The sequence below is a fragment of the Balaenoptera musculus genome, chromosome 20 (genome assembly GCF_009873245.2).
Source record: "Balaenoptera musculus isolate JJ_BM4_2016_0621 chromosome 20, mBalMus1.pri.v3, whole genome shotgun sequence".
NCBI lineage: Eukaryota > Metazoa > Chordata > Mammalia > Artiodactyla > Balaenopteridae > Balaenoptera > Balaenoptera musculus.
Window position 1 is genome coordinate 43,330,765 of NC_045804.1, and position 17,550 is coordinate 43,348,314.

Genomic DNA, 17,550 nt, shown 5'->3' on the forward strand with positions numbered 1-17,550 from the left:
CTTGTCTCACTTCCCCATCCCTCTACTGGTATTTTCTAGTATCACCTCTCAAATAAAGGACTTGTGCTTGAATCCTTGTTTCAGGGTCTCCTTTCGAGTTCAACATTTTGAAAGAACAAAGCAGAACAATAAATACATTAGATAATTATGAAAAGATCCCCAAAACATATTGTTAAGTGAAAAAGCATGTTATAAAGACTAGATGTGTAGCATAATAGCACTTTTTTTTTTTTAGCATCTTTACTGGAGTATAATTGCTTTACAATGGTGTGTTAGTTTCTGTAGCATGTTTTTTTTTTTAATTAATTTATTATGGCTGCATTGGGTCTTCATTGCTGCGCGTGGGCTTTCTGTAGTTGCAGCGAGCGGGGGCTACTCTTCGTTGCGGTGCTCGGGCTTCTCATTGCGGCAGTGTAGCACGTATTTTTAAAACAAAAAATAAAACCATATATTTCTATTTGTGTGTGTGTGTGTAAATGACCATAAAATAGTCTAGTTGGGATGCACACTTATCTGAGAATAGTGGTTACCTCCGAGGAGAGTAGGACTGGATGAGAGGGTCAAGGGAGAATTTGCTTAAATAGAAAACTGAAAAATTTAAAACAACAATCTATTTGTGAATTGTTTGTGTTTTTAAAAATAAGATAAAAATACTTTATAATGTGATGGACGAGCTTGTTTCACTTCAGCTTAAGAACCGACACTGGGCACTGGGGATGCAGAGAAAAACAGGAACACAGTCTCTGCCCTTAGGGAGCTCCCAGAGCATCAGACAAGTAAACATCTGTGATGCTGTGTTATAAGCACCATGAAAGAAATAAGCAGAAGGGGCTATGGGAACCCAGAGGTGGGGCCCAGTTAGCCATCTCTATAAGAAAACGCCATTCCTCCCTCACCTCCCCTGTGGAGAGTTAGGTACACTTCAACCAAAATGACTAGGGTTCAATCAGCACAGCTGAAAGTTTAACAATTAAGAATTAAGCAAATCAAGTGCTTGCCACCCAGTCAGAATACAGATGGTTTTAATAGAAGACTCGTGATATCCCTGGAGGGGTGTCCCAGAGGGGGAATTTATCAGTGTTTCCGGCACCGCCAGGAATCTCCAGTCAGACAATTACATTGGTAAAATGACCTTGGCTCTTCAGATGTCCCACCAGCCTCCCCTCCACGCCTCCGCCCTGTGCCCTGAGACCATGCCCACTGAGCAACCTTCTGCCAATGATTTAGTTTCCTGTGGAGGCTTGCCTAGTGGGAGAAAATGTACTGACATGAGGAGGCAAATATTAAATCTAGTTGTCAGTTATATTTTTCACTGAAAGACAGTGAAGTGGCCTGTTTCTTGCTTCTGGGCCTTTATTATGAGGCCCTTAGCCTAGTGGTTCCAAGCTTGCTGCAAACACATTACAATCTACTGCGAAGATTTAAAAAATACTGATGCCCAGGCCAGACCCCATACCAGATAAATGGGGTGGATGCCAGGCAGTGGTCAGCTGCCACGTGCCTTAGGAGACTCTGTTGTATATATATCTCATCCCAGTTCCACCTTCAGTGAAGTCATACTGGTAACTTGAAATCAACCGTGGTAGAAGTTTTCATACCATGGAGATGGGTTACAAATCAGGGCTTTTTTTTTTTCTTTCTTTCTAAAGAGCTGAGTGTTGAGCATTTACCATCACACCACTGAAGCCAGGCTTTCAGTAATTTTTAAACATCTCCAGGTGATTCCAATTTGCAGCAAGGCATTGGAACCAGTCTTATTCTTTGCCTACACAGTGCTCAGTGTGGTCTTAGAGAACTTGGTTTCACCTGCTAATCTAGGAATGGCTGTTTAAGGCCGCAGCTCTCTTTCTAACCTGGGACCACTGTCTTTGAGGGCTTTTAGGGAGGGCAACCTTTATTCTGTTCTGGAGGCTGAGCTCTGCAACTTGATGTACTGGGACTGGATAGGTGGAAGTTTTGTACAAGGCTCTTTATTGCCCTTTTAGTGAAAAGTGTCTTACCGCATTTGGAGTCCAAGCTGAAAATGGATCCATAGGACATTTCCCATATGATATTATGAAAGATGCCTTATTTTATTGTATGTCCAATGCATGTGAGTTATACTTTCATTTATTGATTTAAGAAGTCAGAATGACAAAGGGCACCTATAAATGTTAAACATAATCAATTTTATCACATAATTTAAAACTTTTTAATATAACTAAGATAAAATGTTCATCACTGATTCATCTGGGAAGGGGGAAAGTGTTGAACGTTGCCTGGCTCTCCTGGCCAAGGACATGAGTCAGGGCTAAAGTTTGGTCTTGGGGTTTGGAGTTGGGACAAATATCTCACCCAGGGGCTGAAAGATGGAGAAGGGTAAGATGAGGCCAAAGTCCTCAGATACATGCAAAGGGAGCTCTCATGGGGCTTAAGCTATGTTGTTGAGTTGAGTGGAAGCCCAGCTCTGGGGATAGAAGGCTTCAAAAGGCTTGGACAACACATGAACCTGGATTTGTCTGGCCTTACCCAGTCCCAGCTTCTTACCATGCCCCGTTTCTCTGAAGAGCACTGGGAAAGGAGACACCAGGAACAAAATTGGTCAACAGCCAATACCTAGAAGTGGGAAGGAAGCTACCTGTATTGAGTGGCTGATCTGTGTCAGGCACTGTGCTAGGTCTTTCATATGTTAATACATAACCTTATTTAATCCTCTCAATATCCCTTCGAAGTAGATATTTTCTACTTCAAAGTAGATGAAGAAACTAAAGCTCAAAAGTGTTAAGTGCCCAAAGCCGCATAGTCTCCGCAGACAACTCATGGGGGGGAGCCAGTTCTTGGAAGAAAGGGAAGATCACCTCCCACTTCCTGCACATTCTATTCCTGCTTATGCATTCTGATGTCCTGCGTGCTTTTTTTAGGCTTTAAGTGCTATCCTGCTGAGTCACTTCCAACTTCTCGTTCATCATGCTCAGCTCTTGAAAATGGAACAGAATGGAAAGGGCCAGATATTGTACTGTCTGGTGATGTGTTTAAGGGGAATTGAGTGTCTGTCAGGCCGGCTTCATGTGGATGGAATGCTGGGGACATGAACTGAGCAGTCCCCGAAGTGTATTTCTCATCTGACACGTAGGACACTTTGCCTTGGAGTGTAATACTAATAATAACCACTCCACTTACTGCCCCCATGAGGAGCGGGGCAGGCCCTGGGCTTGTGCTTTCCATTATTGTCTATTTGAATCATCGCAACTGTTGGAGAAGTAAGGGATCCTCTCTATTTTATGGACAAGGAAATTCAGACTAAGATAGGTTAAGGAATTTGCCGAAGATCATACAGCTAGTAAGGGGCAGAGCAGGGATTCAAACCCATGATCTATATCTGTGCTGTCTAATATGATAGCCACTAGCCACATGAGGCTATTGAGCACTTGAAATGTGACTAGTATGACGGAGGAAACTGAATTTTTAATTTAGTTGAGATATGCTGTTAATGCAAAATACACACCAGATTTCAAAGACCTAGTATCAAAATATTTACACATATATACACAATCTTTTTTTTTACGTTGATTATATGTTTAAAATGACAAATTTTGGATATGTTGATTTAGATAAAATATATTAAATTACAAATAGAATTAGTTTCTTTTAACTTTTTAATGTGACTACTAGAACATTTAAAATTTTTTATGTTACTCTCTTTATATTTCTATTGGACAGAGCTGATCTAAATCATGGACATTAAATAGTCACTAGACTAGTGATTTCCCAATATTTTTAATAAATTTTTGGAGCGTAAATCCCCAATTTACATATTTTATTTATTTATACATAATATACATGTACACAACTGTATATTATGTACATTATAAAACACTGACAAAATGGACACTTTAAAAAGATGAAATAAAAAATAAGCAGAAATAGAAGTTGTACTAATTTCTTTTTGGAACCCAATGGCTCCGCTTGGTGCACCACTTGGTGTGTGCACACACCATTTTGGAAACTCTTGCACCAGACTTAGAGCTCCTTCCTGAAGGGCAGACTGTTAATTTGTGTCTCCCTTCCCCTATTGTTGCACCTAGCACAATGCCTAGACAGAGTCGGTGCTCAGTAAATATTTGTGGCAGGAATAAATAGCTCTTCATATGCAATAATTTTCTGGTGAATTGGATGTATTTCTTTATTTCACATGCATTGAGCACTTTCTAGGTGCCAGGTGCTATACTAGATACAGAAAAGTAAAGTTGACTCAGCCCCTTTCCTCTAGGCCAGTGCTTCTCAAACTTTAGTGCAGGTAAGAATCACCCGGAGGGCTTATTAAACAGATTCCTGCCCCCCACCCCCAAGATTCTGATTGAAAGAGAATGAACATATATTGCCAGGAACTTTAACATGTATCACCTTAATTTAATCCCCAACTCCACTTGATGAGGCATATATTATTACCTTCATTTTCAGTCGAGGCAACTGAAACTCAGAAAAGTTAAATTGCCTAAGTCATAAAGCTAGTGAATAGCAGAGCTTGGACTGGTACCCACTTCTGTTCTCAGAAACGCATGCAAATCTTTATTACCTTCACCTTTTAGACTCTGCCCAAGGAACCGGGCATATCACAGAGTGAGACAGACAAGTTTTCTGTCCTGGTCAAACTCAGTAAACAATTAAAAAATAAAAAGTTCTCAGTGCTATGAGGGAGGTAGTGCCTTGTTATATATCTATATAACAGAAGCACATACTCTACCACAGGGTTAGGGAAAGCTTTCCAGAAAAAAAAGTGAAGACCTGAACTATAAGTTAGAGGAGTGGAGTAGGGAGTGTTTGGAGCTGAAGATATGCATGAAGGCTTGGAGGCAACAAACCATTTGAGGAACTGAAAGAAATTCAGAATGTCTGGAGTATAGAGGGTGCAGGTGAGAGATAAGGCTGCTGAGGAAGGCGGGAACCAGATCTAGCTGGGCTATTTAGACTTATTGACGTTTTTCAAGGGTAGGGGTGTGGTCAGACTTGTATTTTTAAAAGATTGCAGTGCTCTCAGTGGAGGATGGATTAGAGGAGAGCTAGCCTGAAAGCAGGGAGATGCGTTAATTAAAGATGCTAGTAGCATGCGTTTAGGTTAACACTGTGGTGACTGGGGAGAAGGGTGTGTGTGTGTTTAGAAGTGTTCAAAAGCGTTTAAGACTTGATGATTGATTAGAAGGGGAGGAGTGGGCAGGCAAAAGAGGAATCAATGATGATTTCCAGGATTGAGTGCACAGTTTTATTAAGGGTAAAGTACTGTAAGCTTATTATTTCATATTTTTAAAGAAAAGTAAATTAAGATAAGTGAGGTTATGTGAAAGTGAAAGATGTTATTTTAGTAAGATTTCAATGACTAGAACTTATTAGAAAATATGGGAGAAAATTAGTCTTTGTGGTTAAGTTTATTACTTTTGTTGTCTTAATTAGTATCAATAGCCCTATCGTTCAATGAGCGTGTAGTTGTGAAAACGAAATAACGCGTCTTTCTGCCACTATGAGGATTAGCCATGGAGGACCAGCTATGAACTGGCTATGAACTGTCAGTCTACTGAGTTTCTTCAGTGACTGTCTTGTTGAGTAACCTTGGTTGAGTTTCTGAAGCTCGACATCCCCTTTTGCTCCTATTTCTCCACACCTGTGATGTTTTTAAAAGGGGTAGTAGATGATTCCAATCAATGGATGATTTGGACTCCGCCTTCTTCATCTAGGTCCCGCCCCCTTCTTTAGACCACACCCCTTACACTTGGCCCCGCCCCTTGATCGTCGCTGATATGACAGGGAATTCGCCGCAATCCTGACCTATAGGAGACCTGAAGGGTGGGACCGAGATCAGTCTTTTTTTCCATTTGTCAAATCAAGTGTCTATCTGGTACCAGTCTCAGCCCACTTCCTCTTCAAGCCAATGATTGGTTGCTCTGATCTTGGTCCCCGGCTCACGATTGGTTCTTTCGTCCCACCCCTCTCTTCCAGCTTTTGCAGGCGGGATTAGCACGCAGCTTCCTGCTCCTGCCAAAAAAATAAAAGAAGAAAAAGAAAAGAGAGAGGCGAAAGAAAATGTCACGGAGATCTTTGGTGTTTAATTCGCTTTTGGTCTTGTCGGTCAGGCCCAACTCTGCCTTTTGATTGGTCTTTCGATCTGCCCATCCCGGGTCGGGGGCGGGATTTCCCCAGGAGACCCACACCCTGTCGCCACTGGCCGAACAGTGCGCCTGTCTGAAGCTCCCGGCCCGGGATTGGAGGCGGACGCGGACAGGTGGGCGTGGATTGGCTAGGGTAGCCGGTCAGTGTGAGGCGGGGGCGGGGCCTCGGCGGCTGGTTGCGCGTGTCCGCCGCTGGCTCCGCTCTATCCGGCTTTGCTAGGGGAGGTGAGTCCGGCCGCGGCGGCACCGGCGGCTGAGGAGGCGGCGGCTCGAGGAGAAAGCGGCCGCGGCGGCTGAGGAGAAAGCGGCCGCGGGGACGGAAGCCGGGTGGGGGGGAGGGGGGGAGACGGAGCAGCCTTGAGCCCTGTGGGGGCCGTCGCGCGGGGGGACCCACCCGCTCTCCCCCCCAACCCTCCTCAGCAGAAGCAGCCGGCGGCGGGGGCAGGAGTCAGCCCGCTTCCGACTGCACCCCGCCCGTCTCCCGGGGCTCCCATTCTTTGGCCCCGGGACCCTAACCTCCTCCCGGGGCGGTTCCCTCTGTCTGGGCGTCCGAGTGCTGCCCACCTCTCTTTCATTGCTCCCCGCACCTCCTTACCTTCACTTTGCCCCGGTTCTCTTTCTCCTCTCTGTCCTGCCCTGTCGCCTCCTCTGCTCACTCTGTCCCTCCTGCCTCCTTCCCTGGCTCTTTTCTGTTCGGGAAAGTTTAGTACCCCCCCCCCCCCCCCCGCCCTTCCAATCAGGTCAACCTGACGAGGAGTAGGGGGAGATGTAGGAAGGCCTGAGAGTTCGAGGGGGGGAGCTAGTTTCCCTGAACATTTCCCCCCATCTTTTCACTTTGGGTGGTTGGAATTTTTTTCAGTTGCATTTTTGAGGTGGTAGGTGTTTGAAAAAGGATGTGGGAATGGAAGGGGTAGATGAGTCAAGCCTCTTACAAGATTCCCAGGGTGGTGTGTTACCTGATCCTTTTCGCGTGTGGAGTTCAGGGGGTCGGGAGGTTTGGCCTTTATTCCCACATTCAAAGTTGGAACCTCCCCCGAATTAAGGATGGAGTTTTAGTACCCGCTTGTGGCAGGAAACCTGGGGGGAAGGGGTCCCTTTTTCCTTTTTCTTTTTCTTTTTCTGTTCTCTTTTCTTTTATTTTTGGGGGCAACCCACACCCTTCCACACACACTCACCCCCAAATTAAACACCAAGATCCTCTAACTTGTCTGGATTGACTGATGAAGACATAAAGCCACTTACGCTCCATGTTTTTGGAGGTGGAGTGAGTGGGTTTTTTCTTCATTTTTAAATGGCCAAATGACAGCTTGACCCAGTTTGCTTTCCAATCAAAGGGCATTTTTTTTTGAATGTCTCTTTGTGGCGCAAGAGCCAACGCAAAAATGATGGCGGCTTACAATGGCGGTACATCTGCGGCAGCAGCAGGGCACCACCACCACCATCACCACCACCTTCCACACCTCCCTCCTCCTCACCTTCACCACCACCACCACCCCCAGCACCATCTTCATCCCGGGTCGGCTGCTGCTGTCCACCCCGTACAGCAGCATACCTCCTCGGCAGCTGCGGCAGCCGCAGCAGCGGCCGCAGCTGCAGCCATGTTAAACCCTGGGCAGCAGCAGCCGTATTTCCCATCACCGGCGCCGGGTCAGGCTCCTGGACCGGCTGCAGCAGCCCCAGCTCAGGTACAGGCTGCCGCAGCTGCCACAGTTAAGGCGCACCATCATCAGCACTCGCATCATCCACAACAGCAGCTGGATATTGAGCCGGATAGACCTATTGGATATGGAGCCTTTGGTGTCGTCTGGTGAGTATCCAAAGAAAAACACAGCTTCTCCTGGTGTCTTCTCATGCTTGTCGTTGGGCAAGTCCTTTCTCATGGTTTTCTCCATGTCAACCCAAGTGGAACAAGCTTCTCAGCTCAACTGTAGGAAGTCACCCTTCCTTACCTGGTAAAGAGGCCTGATGGCATTGGTTATCTAGGCTTGTGCTTTGGAGTCGTGGACAGCTTTGGTGGAGCACCCTCTGTTGAGTAACTCACATAAGTTTGTTGTCTACCAAACCTATTGTGTAGAACCTAAGCAAGCCACTGAATGGAGATTCAGTAAATAGATGAATGCATGGAATGCTTATTTCTACACAGACCTTGGCCATCTCTCATGTTTGATTTAGTTTGAATCAGTTGCCCAATTGCAGCAAATGTCACAACTGACCCAGACTGGATTCTTTATAATAGTCTTGTCATTGGGGTATACGTTGCATAACTACTTTGCTCTTTCTGTCTTTTCATTCCTTAATTTGTGATCTTGATCCCCAGAAGGAAGATAAGGTTCATAGTTGAACCAGTTAAGTCATTGCGTGAGTGGTTTATTTTAAACCATAAAGCTACAGTTGGGAAGTATGTAGCTTTAGTCTTTTGATAAGAATGCATTAAATATAGCATCACACATGAGTACCACAATTGAGGTCAGTAGACTGTAACTGTGCAGTGGCCCACATTCAGTGTAATGTTTTAGTGTCATTTAGTGGCTTGTAAGTTGCTGTTATCCCTTGGTTGGTTGCTGTAGTAGGAAGTATACTTTTTAAACATGAAACTTCTCTACTTTTGCTAGTGCTAGTATACTTTTTAAAGTCCGAGGGCTTCTTAAATGCAACATTTTGTGTATTTGTCCTTCTTAGGAAGATTAGTAGTTTATAACAAAATGTATTTATCATTGTAGGGTCCTATTTCTTTCAAAACTAGAGTGAACTGAGCTTTTCCCCCCAAGGATTAAGTATTCTGGTGTGGATAGATGAATTGATGTTTTCAGTGCTTCAAAAATAGATTCCTTCAACTACACCTCGATTTAAAAAGGGAAAAGATTCTTGTTAATGTATAGAAAAGCCCCCATCACCACAGGAAAACGAACTCTTTGGAACTAGCCTGGTAAATGTCTCCTTTCGTCATTGCTTTTCAGGCTATAATTGACATGTTTCATTTTTGCATTATATCTGGCCATCTTTATTTACATTTCAGATTTTATAAACTAGGCTACTAAATGATCCGATCCGTCTTTTTTTAAACTGGTGAAGTCCAGTGTTTTCCCAGCAAGTTCTCCAAGGTGTGTGGGATTCCTGGTGGGAAAGAATGCAGACGGTAATGGTGCCTTTTCAGTCTCTGCTCAGGGACCTGCCTGTTCTTGCCTTCCTCTCATCCCTTCCATATCCTATCCTCAGGGACTGCACTGTGAACTGCTGTTCCGTGTCCAACCCTTGAGGATTTCAAAGCTGGGGGGGCAGGGGGCAGGAAAAAGATCGTTCCTTGCTTTAAATTTTGTCATTGATTTACTGAGAATTTGTTTGGATTTTCTTAGACCTGGATGCTCTCTTTCATTTTAGTGCTTTGCATACAGTGCTAAGAACTAGAGATGCTGAAAGGGAAATGGGTTGCAGCATTCTTGACTATGTTCTAAAGATGTTATTCACCTACATTTCTATCAAATGGTGATGTGATTTGTAGAAGTTTTAACTTCAAGTTGGTGCTAAGGGAATTTTTTTTTAAGGGGAGGGAGGTGAGGAACTGTAGTGCTGAAACATATCCCACAGCAAACATTCTGGTAGTGGGTGTTCTGAACTACCAATACATGAAAATCTGAATGTGTTTGATTTGAATCCATTCTAGGTTCTTTCATTGATCGACCGCTTCTACCACCCATGGAGTTCTTTCCATGTACTTGAAGTACCTCCATCTCTGTGCCATCTTCCACTGTACACCAGTTGTTGTGCGTTTGCCCTGTCTGACTGACTACATTTGTAAGCCCTGTGAGGGTAGTGACTGTGTCTGCTAGAGTACTTCTTTTTTACCCCAGCACCTAGCACAGTGTTGTGGCATCTTTGCTGCTTGGTTATTTGATCTCCTGGTCAGGTCCTCCTTTGTTCTTTAATCAAGTTTTTCTACTTAGCTGCATTGAATGTTTTTATCAGCTGTTACAGGTGAAATACAATTTGGTATGAAAAAAAAGAGGAAAGAGTTCCAGGTGTGTGTTTTAGTATGCAAATTCTTTTCTATTTTTATATTTACATATTTATGACTTGCTGTCTGAATTGCTTATTATATTTGGAATTTGACTGCTATATGACGTGAGTAAGATTGTTAAAACTAGAGATCTGGACACCAAACCACAGTGAATTGCACTAGTATTCTCAAACCCAAGCTAAAGATATTAGTGAGCTTTTTTACTTTTTAACTAACTGAACGAAAATTTTTCATTTTAATTTAGAAGGCACCTAATGAGTCTGAAACAACTATTTTCTAAAGTGATTAAAATGGAACATAAAAATATTCTCCTAATGATACATCATTTAATTCAAAGCACCATATAACTACTTGGGCATTATAAGATTCACTTAGACTCAAATATGTTTAATGCATTTTGCAAGTATTTTTCTTCTGACATAGCATATGAAAAGAAACTATATCTGCTCTCGTTTCTTTTTTTGGACATGTACCCAGTGGTACTAACTGATGGCTAAATATGTTGCATATAATTTTGAGGGATATTGTTGTTTCTCCATGTAGACAAGGAGAGATATTTGTAGAAGTGATGCAGCATTTTACCATTCAGATTTATCACTGAACAATTTAGTCTACCAGGCTTGATTTATCTTTCTGCTGAATTTAACTATTGGAATAACCTATCAGTGTTGGACAGTTGTGTAAAAGTAGTGAATTACCTATATAACCTTGCTGGTAAAGGTGGTGCTTTGACAGTTCAATTAAGGTTTCATTAACAACTGCCTGCTGTGTTTTATCTCAAAGTAAGGTTTCCAGTTTACCTAGTAATATCATGGGGTAGCCTGAGACACATTCATTGCCAATGACAGAATATTGTTCATGGGTTATCAAAGCATTGTATATAATTTGACCTTCTTTATCACATAACAAGGCTTTCAAATGCCCATATGGACATTTTCATAATGCAAAACTAAAACACAAAACAACTCACAAACAGGAACCTCAGTTGTTTGGTGAGAATAACGTAAATACCTTCTTGTCTGTAGTTCACATTTGCCAGAGGAAAGTAAGTTATACTGTTCTTAAAGATGTATTATAACATAAAGGCTTCAGGGGCTCGTGAAGCGTATGCTTTTGAGAATTGGAGGAAGTTGACCACATGAGAAAGGTTTGAGGACTGCTAAACCCAGGCAGTTTTGACATTGGCAGCTGAAAATATCAGATTGAATTAATGGTACATATTGCCACCTTGATAAAAGTGAGTCTGGGAAAAGCGTCTACTTTATAAAATAAGTGTTTTTTTACTTATCTGATTAATTGAAAGATCAAAGATCCTGGGATTCATTCAGTCTGTTGCCTTTGTACTCCAAGTAAAGTTGGAGAACTTTGAATTTTATTATTCTAATTCCTTCAGCAGGTTACTTTTATTTAAGTAGTTTGAAACTTAAGCATCACTGTACTGATACTTAGTTACTTACTAGCTGTGTGATCTTGATATATTGTTTAACCTCTCTGCTCCTCATCTATAAAGTGAGGATAATACTAGCACCCATCTCGTACAATTGGTATGAGGATTAAATGAGGTAATCCTTGTAAACCAATGAGTACACTGTCTAGCACACAGTAAGCACTCAATAAATGTTAGCTGGTTTTTATTGTGGTTATTTTTGGTAGGAGAATCAAACTTGTGTAAATGTGCATAGAAATGGCTTCACATAAGATCAGATTTATCAGGTAAAATCAACATGCAGACTATTTTTTGGAGGCATGACTTTAAATACCATAGAGTGTCCCCTTAGTTGTGCTATATGCCAGGGAAGTAAGGAGGGTTGAATTTAGAGTTAAGGTAAAATATTCTGTCCTATTCTCTCAATTAATTAAAAACAAATGCATAAGAAACCATAATATACATGTTTGTATGGACTTGGTAGGTGTTTAGCCAGATCATCTGTACTGTTTTAGAAAGTATGGATTTCCATGCCTGGAAGGACATTAATTTTTTTTTTCTCAGAATGTAACAAATGAAGGACATCCTTATTGTCAAAGTTCAGCTTTAGTAGAAATTCATTTTACTTGTGTTTGGATGAAAAGGTGTGAATTGTTAAAGAAGATCCCAGTGAGGCAGGGGAAATATGTGTGATTTAATCAAAAATTATTCAGTGTAAATCCTTATGCATGGCAGAGATTGTCTAGCTTGCTCATCTTGTGGAAATTAGAGGCATCATGTATTTTCTGATGTTTTCTCTCGTCCTCTTACTCCTCAAATAGCAAAATATAATTTGGAAAAATGGGGAATGCTTTTGGAATAATTTTGGGAAAACGCTGGAGTTAGTTGCATCAGAAAGAGTGGTATACTAAAGTGTATTCTGTTATTAACTGTGTTTTACAGGTTGAGAATCTGTAGTATTGAGAAGTTTCTCTATCAGCCAAGATTAACAGCCACAGCTGGATTCTTTGGGGGGGGTCTGCTTTGTGAAAAGAGCTTTGAAGAAGCAGAGCCTGCACCATAAAAAGGAAACGGTTGCTCTTCTAGACATAACAAAGCATCCGTGTGAAACTAGAAATGTGGAAATCTATGTTGTTAGTTTTAACTACAAACGAACTTACTTTTAGAAACTGCAGGTTCATTGTCATAAAGCAGAGGAGGCAAAGAGAGAAAATAAAAGTAACACAGTCTAATGATATTGAACTGGTTTCTTGGCGAGAGAAACTCCATAGCCTGTAACACTGGAAGTCATTTTGTACTTGTGCTCCTGGACAAGATTATGCAGATTTTATTCAAAAACCAAAAATTAAACAAAACCAAAACACAACAGAAGAAACTCATTGTATTCTTAGGGAGAAATGTCATGTTCTGCTATTGAATATCAGCTTAAAAGAAAAAAAGATGATTTTTTTCCTAAAAAAATACGTTTCAGAAAGAGTTGCCTTTTCAAACAAGCTAAAACAACAATATCCCTCAAAATTACATGCATCTTTTTTAGCTGTCAGTTAGTACCACTGGTGCATGTCCTGAAAAAGAAATAGGGGTAGATATAGTTCCCTTTCATGTGCTATGCTAGAAGAATATTTGCAAAGTACGTTAACTGAATATTTATTTGCGTCTCAAGTTCTGGGATTTAATCCTCAAAGCTTAGGCAACTGTAGCATTGTTGTTCCTTGATATAAAAAGCCATCTTCTAATGGAGTGCTGGAATATTTCATTATTTTCACAACTTGGAGCATTAGAGTTTCACTGACTTCTATATGTAGAATTGAGTGTCTATTCTTGGTGGTTTTTATTAGATTTGTTGATGTCCTAGCAGTTTAAGAATCAACTGTTTGTTTACTGTAAGTTTCCTTAATATGCTGATTTGATTTCTTTGATGGGAATTGTCAAAGCCAAAGAAACTTTTCCATTTGTCATCCAACCAAACAGAAAGAAGTCATTGGGTAGAAGCTCTTTCCATTATAAGATTATATTTGGGTTTTACTTATGATTCCCTGTGCTTCCATAATACTCATGTGAATTATTTGTTGATTGGGTCATCTAATGCAGATCAACAATGATTTCCTAACTAAAATAGCTTGTCAGTTTGATCCTTTTGTTGCTTGGGGGTAACAAAGAGTGCCTGAGGCAACAGCTGTAATACTGTGAATAAGCACGTGACAAGTCCTCATAGACCTAGTCTAGGTTCTAAGGTACCTAGCCAGGAGACATTAGAAAAAATTCTGGCACTTTGGCATTATGAAAGGATGACTTCTAAGGAAACTATACTGAGTTCAACTTTAATAGTTAATTGTAATGGTGTGAGTAGAGGGACTCTGTACAGGGAATTCTGCCTTTGATCATGATCGGTGCTCTTTACCTAAACCCAGTTTCACATCTGTGTTTTGAATTAGTTTGGCTAATTGAATCATATGGAAGGTTTTGACAATGTTGGAAGTCACTAGTCAAAGTATTTTTATTGTCAGCCTGCTACAGACCAGCACTGTTGGAGGCACTAATGAGGATATTTAGCTCTATTAATAATTTAGCAAACCTGTTTCAAGTTTCTGCTGTTATCTGTACTGTGCTTGGGATATAAAGATGTTTAAGTCACAGTATTGCCCTGAAGGAGCTTACAGTTAAATAAAGAGTATGAGAAGTGATACATCCCTGCTCTCAGGGAGTCTTGATGGAGAATTGAAACTATATTTGAAACCGTCAAAAACATAAGGACAAATTATTTTCACTTGTTCTTATAATACTCATTTACTGTGTGTTGACTGTTTGCCAGGCACTGTGCTGGATGATAAGAATTTAAAGGAGATTATGATCTAGTGGGGGAGAGAGATTTGTAAATGGATAGTTGTAATTCACTGCCATAAATGCAGCAATAGAGACACTCCCTGGGAATACTGAGGAGGAATTTCTGTGGAAGGTATGGATGCTTCCTAGAAGAGATAATACCTCAACTACTGAGTCTTAAGAATGAGAGAGTCAAAAAACAAACAAACAAACAAACAAATGAGAGAGTCAACAACGGGGAAGGGCATTATGGGTGGATGGGCCCTTGTGAGGGGGACTCACGGGGCTGGAGTTGCTGAAGGTGATAGGAGATAAGGGTGGAGACACAAGCTTGAGCTAGATCCTGAAGAGGTTGGAGTGTCCTGCTGAAGAGATGAGACGCCATTGGTACGTGGGAGAGGGGCAAAAAAAACTTACTCTTTTTATGAGTAAAGCACGTATATACATACAGTACATAAACAGATATACAACATACCTATGGTATTAAAATTTCATGGGGGGGCAGTTAAGGGGGAAAATGTCTGAAAACGCTCCTGGGGGCGGGCAATAATGAAAAAGTTTGAAACATTAGGAATGGCAACCATTGGAAGTTTTTAAGTAAGAGAGTGACTTGTTCAGATTGATTTTTTTTTTTTAAGATATGTAAATGGAAGAGTAGAGGTAGCTGAGGTCTGAGCCTTAGGGAATGTTCTCAGTTGTAGGTGGAAGAAATTATTGGAGGTGGAACTAAGGGCAGTCAGATAGGAAAATATGTTCATAGTGCATAGATTGACAACCTACGCACAGCAGAAGATTGTTAGGACGATGGGAGTGATCTTTGGTGCAGATCAAAATGAGGGTGGAAAAAGGCCATTGAATTTAGCAAGCAGATCGTTGATGGCACATGAGAGAGTGATTGTATGATTTTTTTCCCCCTCTGATATATATATATATATATATTTGTTTCTAAAGAATGTCTTCAGCATTAGCAGCACTTTTATTGTTAATAAAATTCTCCCAAATCCCAAGTTGTTATTTATAGTTTAATAAACCAGGGAACTTGATGTTTATCATATTCAAGGCACCATTTCCTTGGGAGGATTCTTTTTCTTAAATGACAGGGTAATAAAGTACTAACTAAACTTGTTAGGAGACAAGGTTCTGGTCCCTGCCTTGGTACCAACAACTCTATGACCTTGATAAAGTTATTTGACTTTTCTGAGTCTTGGTTTCCTCATTTATAAAATCCTGTGCTTCCTAAGTTTATATTATAAAATTGCATTAATATTTGTAAAGCATTCTGGCATTACTTTGGGCAAATAGATTCTGCTAGTGACCACAAGACAACTTTCTTCAGGACTCCAGATGTTGAATAGCTTGTCAACTTGTTTAAAGGTAGGATGAGGTAAATGTAACCCTTTTCCAGTGTGATGACTTACATAGTTTTCAAATTTGGGATCAGATTTTAAGTGTGCAGTTTGTCCAAAAGACTCACTTTCTCCTGTTACTGACTTATTGGTAATGATTATACATGTTGTGGTGCAGTTGTGAAGGGCCTGCCCATTTGCAAATGGGCGATCAATTTTTTCCTCAAAATAAATTTGGTATTATTTTCCTGATAGTACTTTCCCTTTTTAATGTTTTAGACTTATTTGCTTGCCTTCCTAAATATTTGGAGTGATTTTTAAATACTTAAATAAAGTCTAATATTAAGTATTTTGTCTTTTTTTGTGAGTAACCAGGTAAGCTGATTTGCCTAACAGTGCTTACATTAACTAGCAAGTTGATTTAAAATGTTTTGTTTTTACGAATCTTTGAAATTCTGAATTTACGTTGGGAATTTACTAGTTTGCAGATGGATCTCCCAGAAAAAGAGCTGTATCACAGCTTTAAGGCTTTAGCAGTTTAGGGCATACAATGCCCAGAGAGAGAGGGAGCTCGACTTCCTAAAGCTCTTCCACAGTAGGAAGGGAGCACTTTCATAGATGTCCTCAATAGTCCTCAGTAAGCCGGCAGCGCTGTCCCTAGATACACAGTTGACCCTTGAACAACATGGGTTTGAACTGTGAGGGTCTACTTAATATGAAGATTTTTAAAAATAAAATAAGTATATTGGAAACTTTCTTAGAGATTTGTGACAATTTGAAAAAACTCACAAACCACATAGCCTAGAAATATCCAAAACATTAAGTAAAAGGTGTCATGAATGCATAAAATATATGTAGATACTAGTCTATCCTTACATAGGCATAAGGTGAAGGATGTTTAATATAAAATTAACAGTGTGTTAGTTTTCTTACTCTTTTATAACTTTGCTTTCAAAGAATTACATTAACATCCAGTATGCTCCCTGCCCCCCCTCATTTACTCAGAGTTGGAGAAACTATATCAGCCTATCATCACAGGTAACTGGCTTTTTAAAGAATGTAACAATGTTTCCAATACTCATATTGATTAAACTAGCCTACCATAAAGCTACCATATTGCTGCTTCTTTGTTATCAATGCATGACTAGTTATACCTGTAAATAAATATTAATTTCTTTTTCATGTTATCTTTTCATTTTGGACATCTAGCGTTAGTGATACGTATAATATCTACAGTGTTTTGTATCATATAAGACAGTATTGATATAGGTACTGACAGATGATTCATCTTGTAAATAGCACTGCAAAAGTATTTTCTCCTCTTTGTGATTTTCTTAATAACATTTTCTTTTCTCTAGCTTACTTTGTTGTAAGAATACAGTATATAATATATATAACATACAAAATATGTGTTAATCGACTGTTTATGCTATCAGTAAGGCTTCCTTTCAGTCAACCATAGGCTACTAGAAGTTGAGTTTGCGGGGGAGTCAAAAGTTATGCATGGATTTTTGACTGCACTGGGTGGGGGAGGTCAGCACCCCTAACCTTCGAGTTGTTCAAGGGTCAACTGTATAATGCAAGCCACATAATGTGATTTAAAATTTTCTACATTAAAAAAGTAAAAAGAAACAGGTGAAATTAATTTTAGTAGTTATTTTACTTAATATATCCAAAATATTATCATTTCAAATGTTATTGCTATAAAAATTATTAATTAGATATTTTACATTCCTTTTTTCATACAAAATGTACAAGATCCAGTGTGTCTCTTAGCGCTTACAACACTTCTCAATTTGG

The 17,550-nt window shown here is 40.4% G+C and overlaps 1 protein-coding gene across 2 annotated transcripts in view; it reads left to right on the forward strand.

Annotated features, from left to right (window-relative positions):
• Positions 1 to 6,316: 6,316 nt before the first annotated feature.
• Positions 6,317 to 17,550, forward strand: part of NLK (nemo like kinase) — a 147,015-nt gene continuing 135,781 nt past the window's right edge. For both annotated transcript variants that reach the window (XR_005017818.1, XM_036837240.1), the window contains exon 1: positions 6,317 to 7,947. Coding sequence is in view for 1 of the 2 variants with exons in the window: in XM_036837240.1 (XP_036693135.1) it covers positions 7,490 to 7,947 (458 nt within the window). In the remaining variant the exon portion in view is untranslated. The remainder of the gene's footprint in view (positions 7,948 to 17,550) is intronic.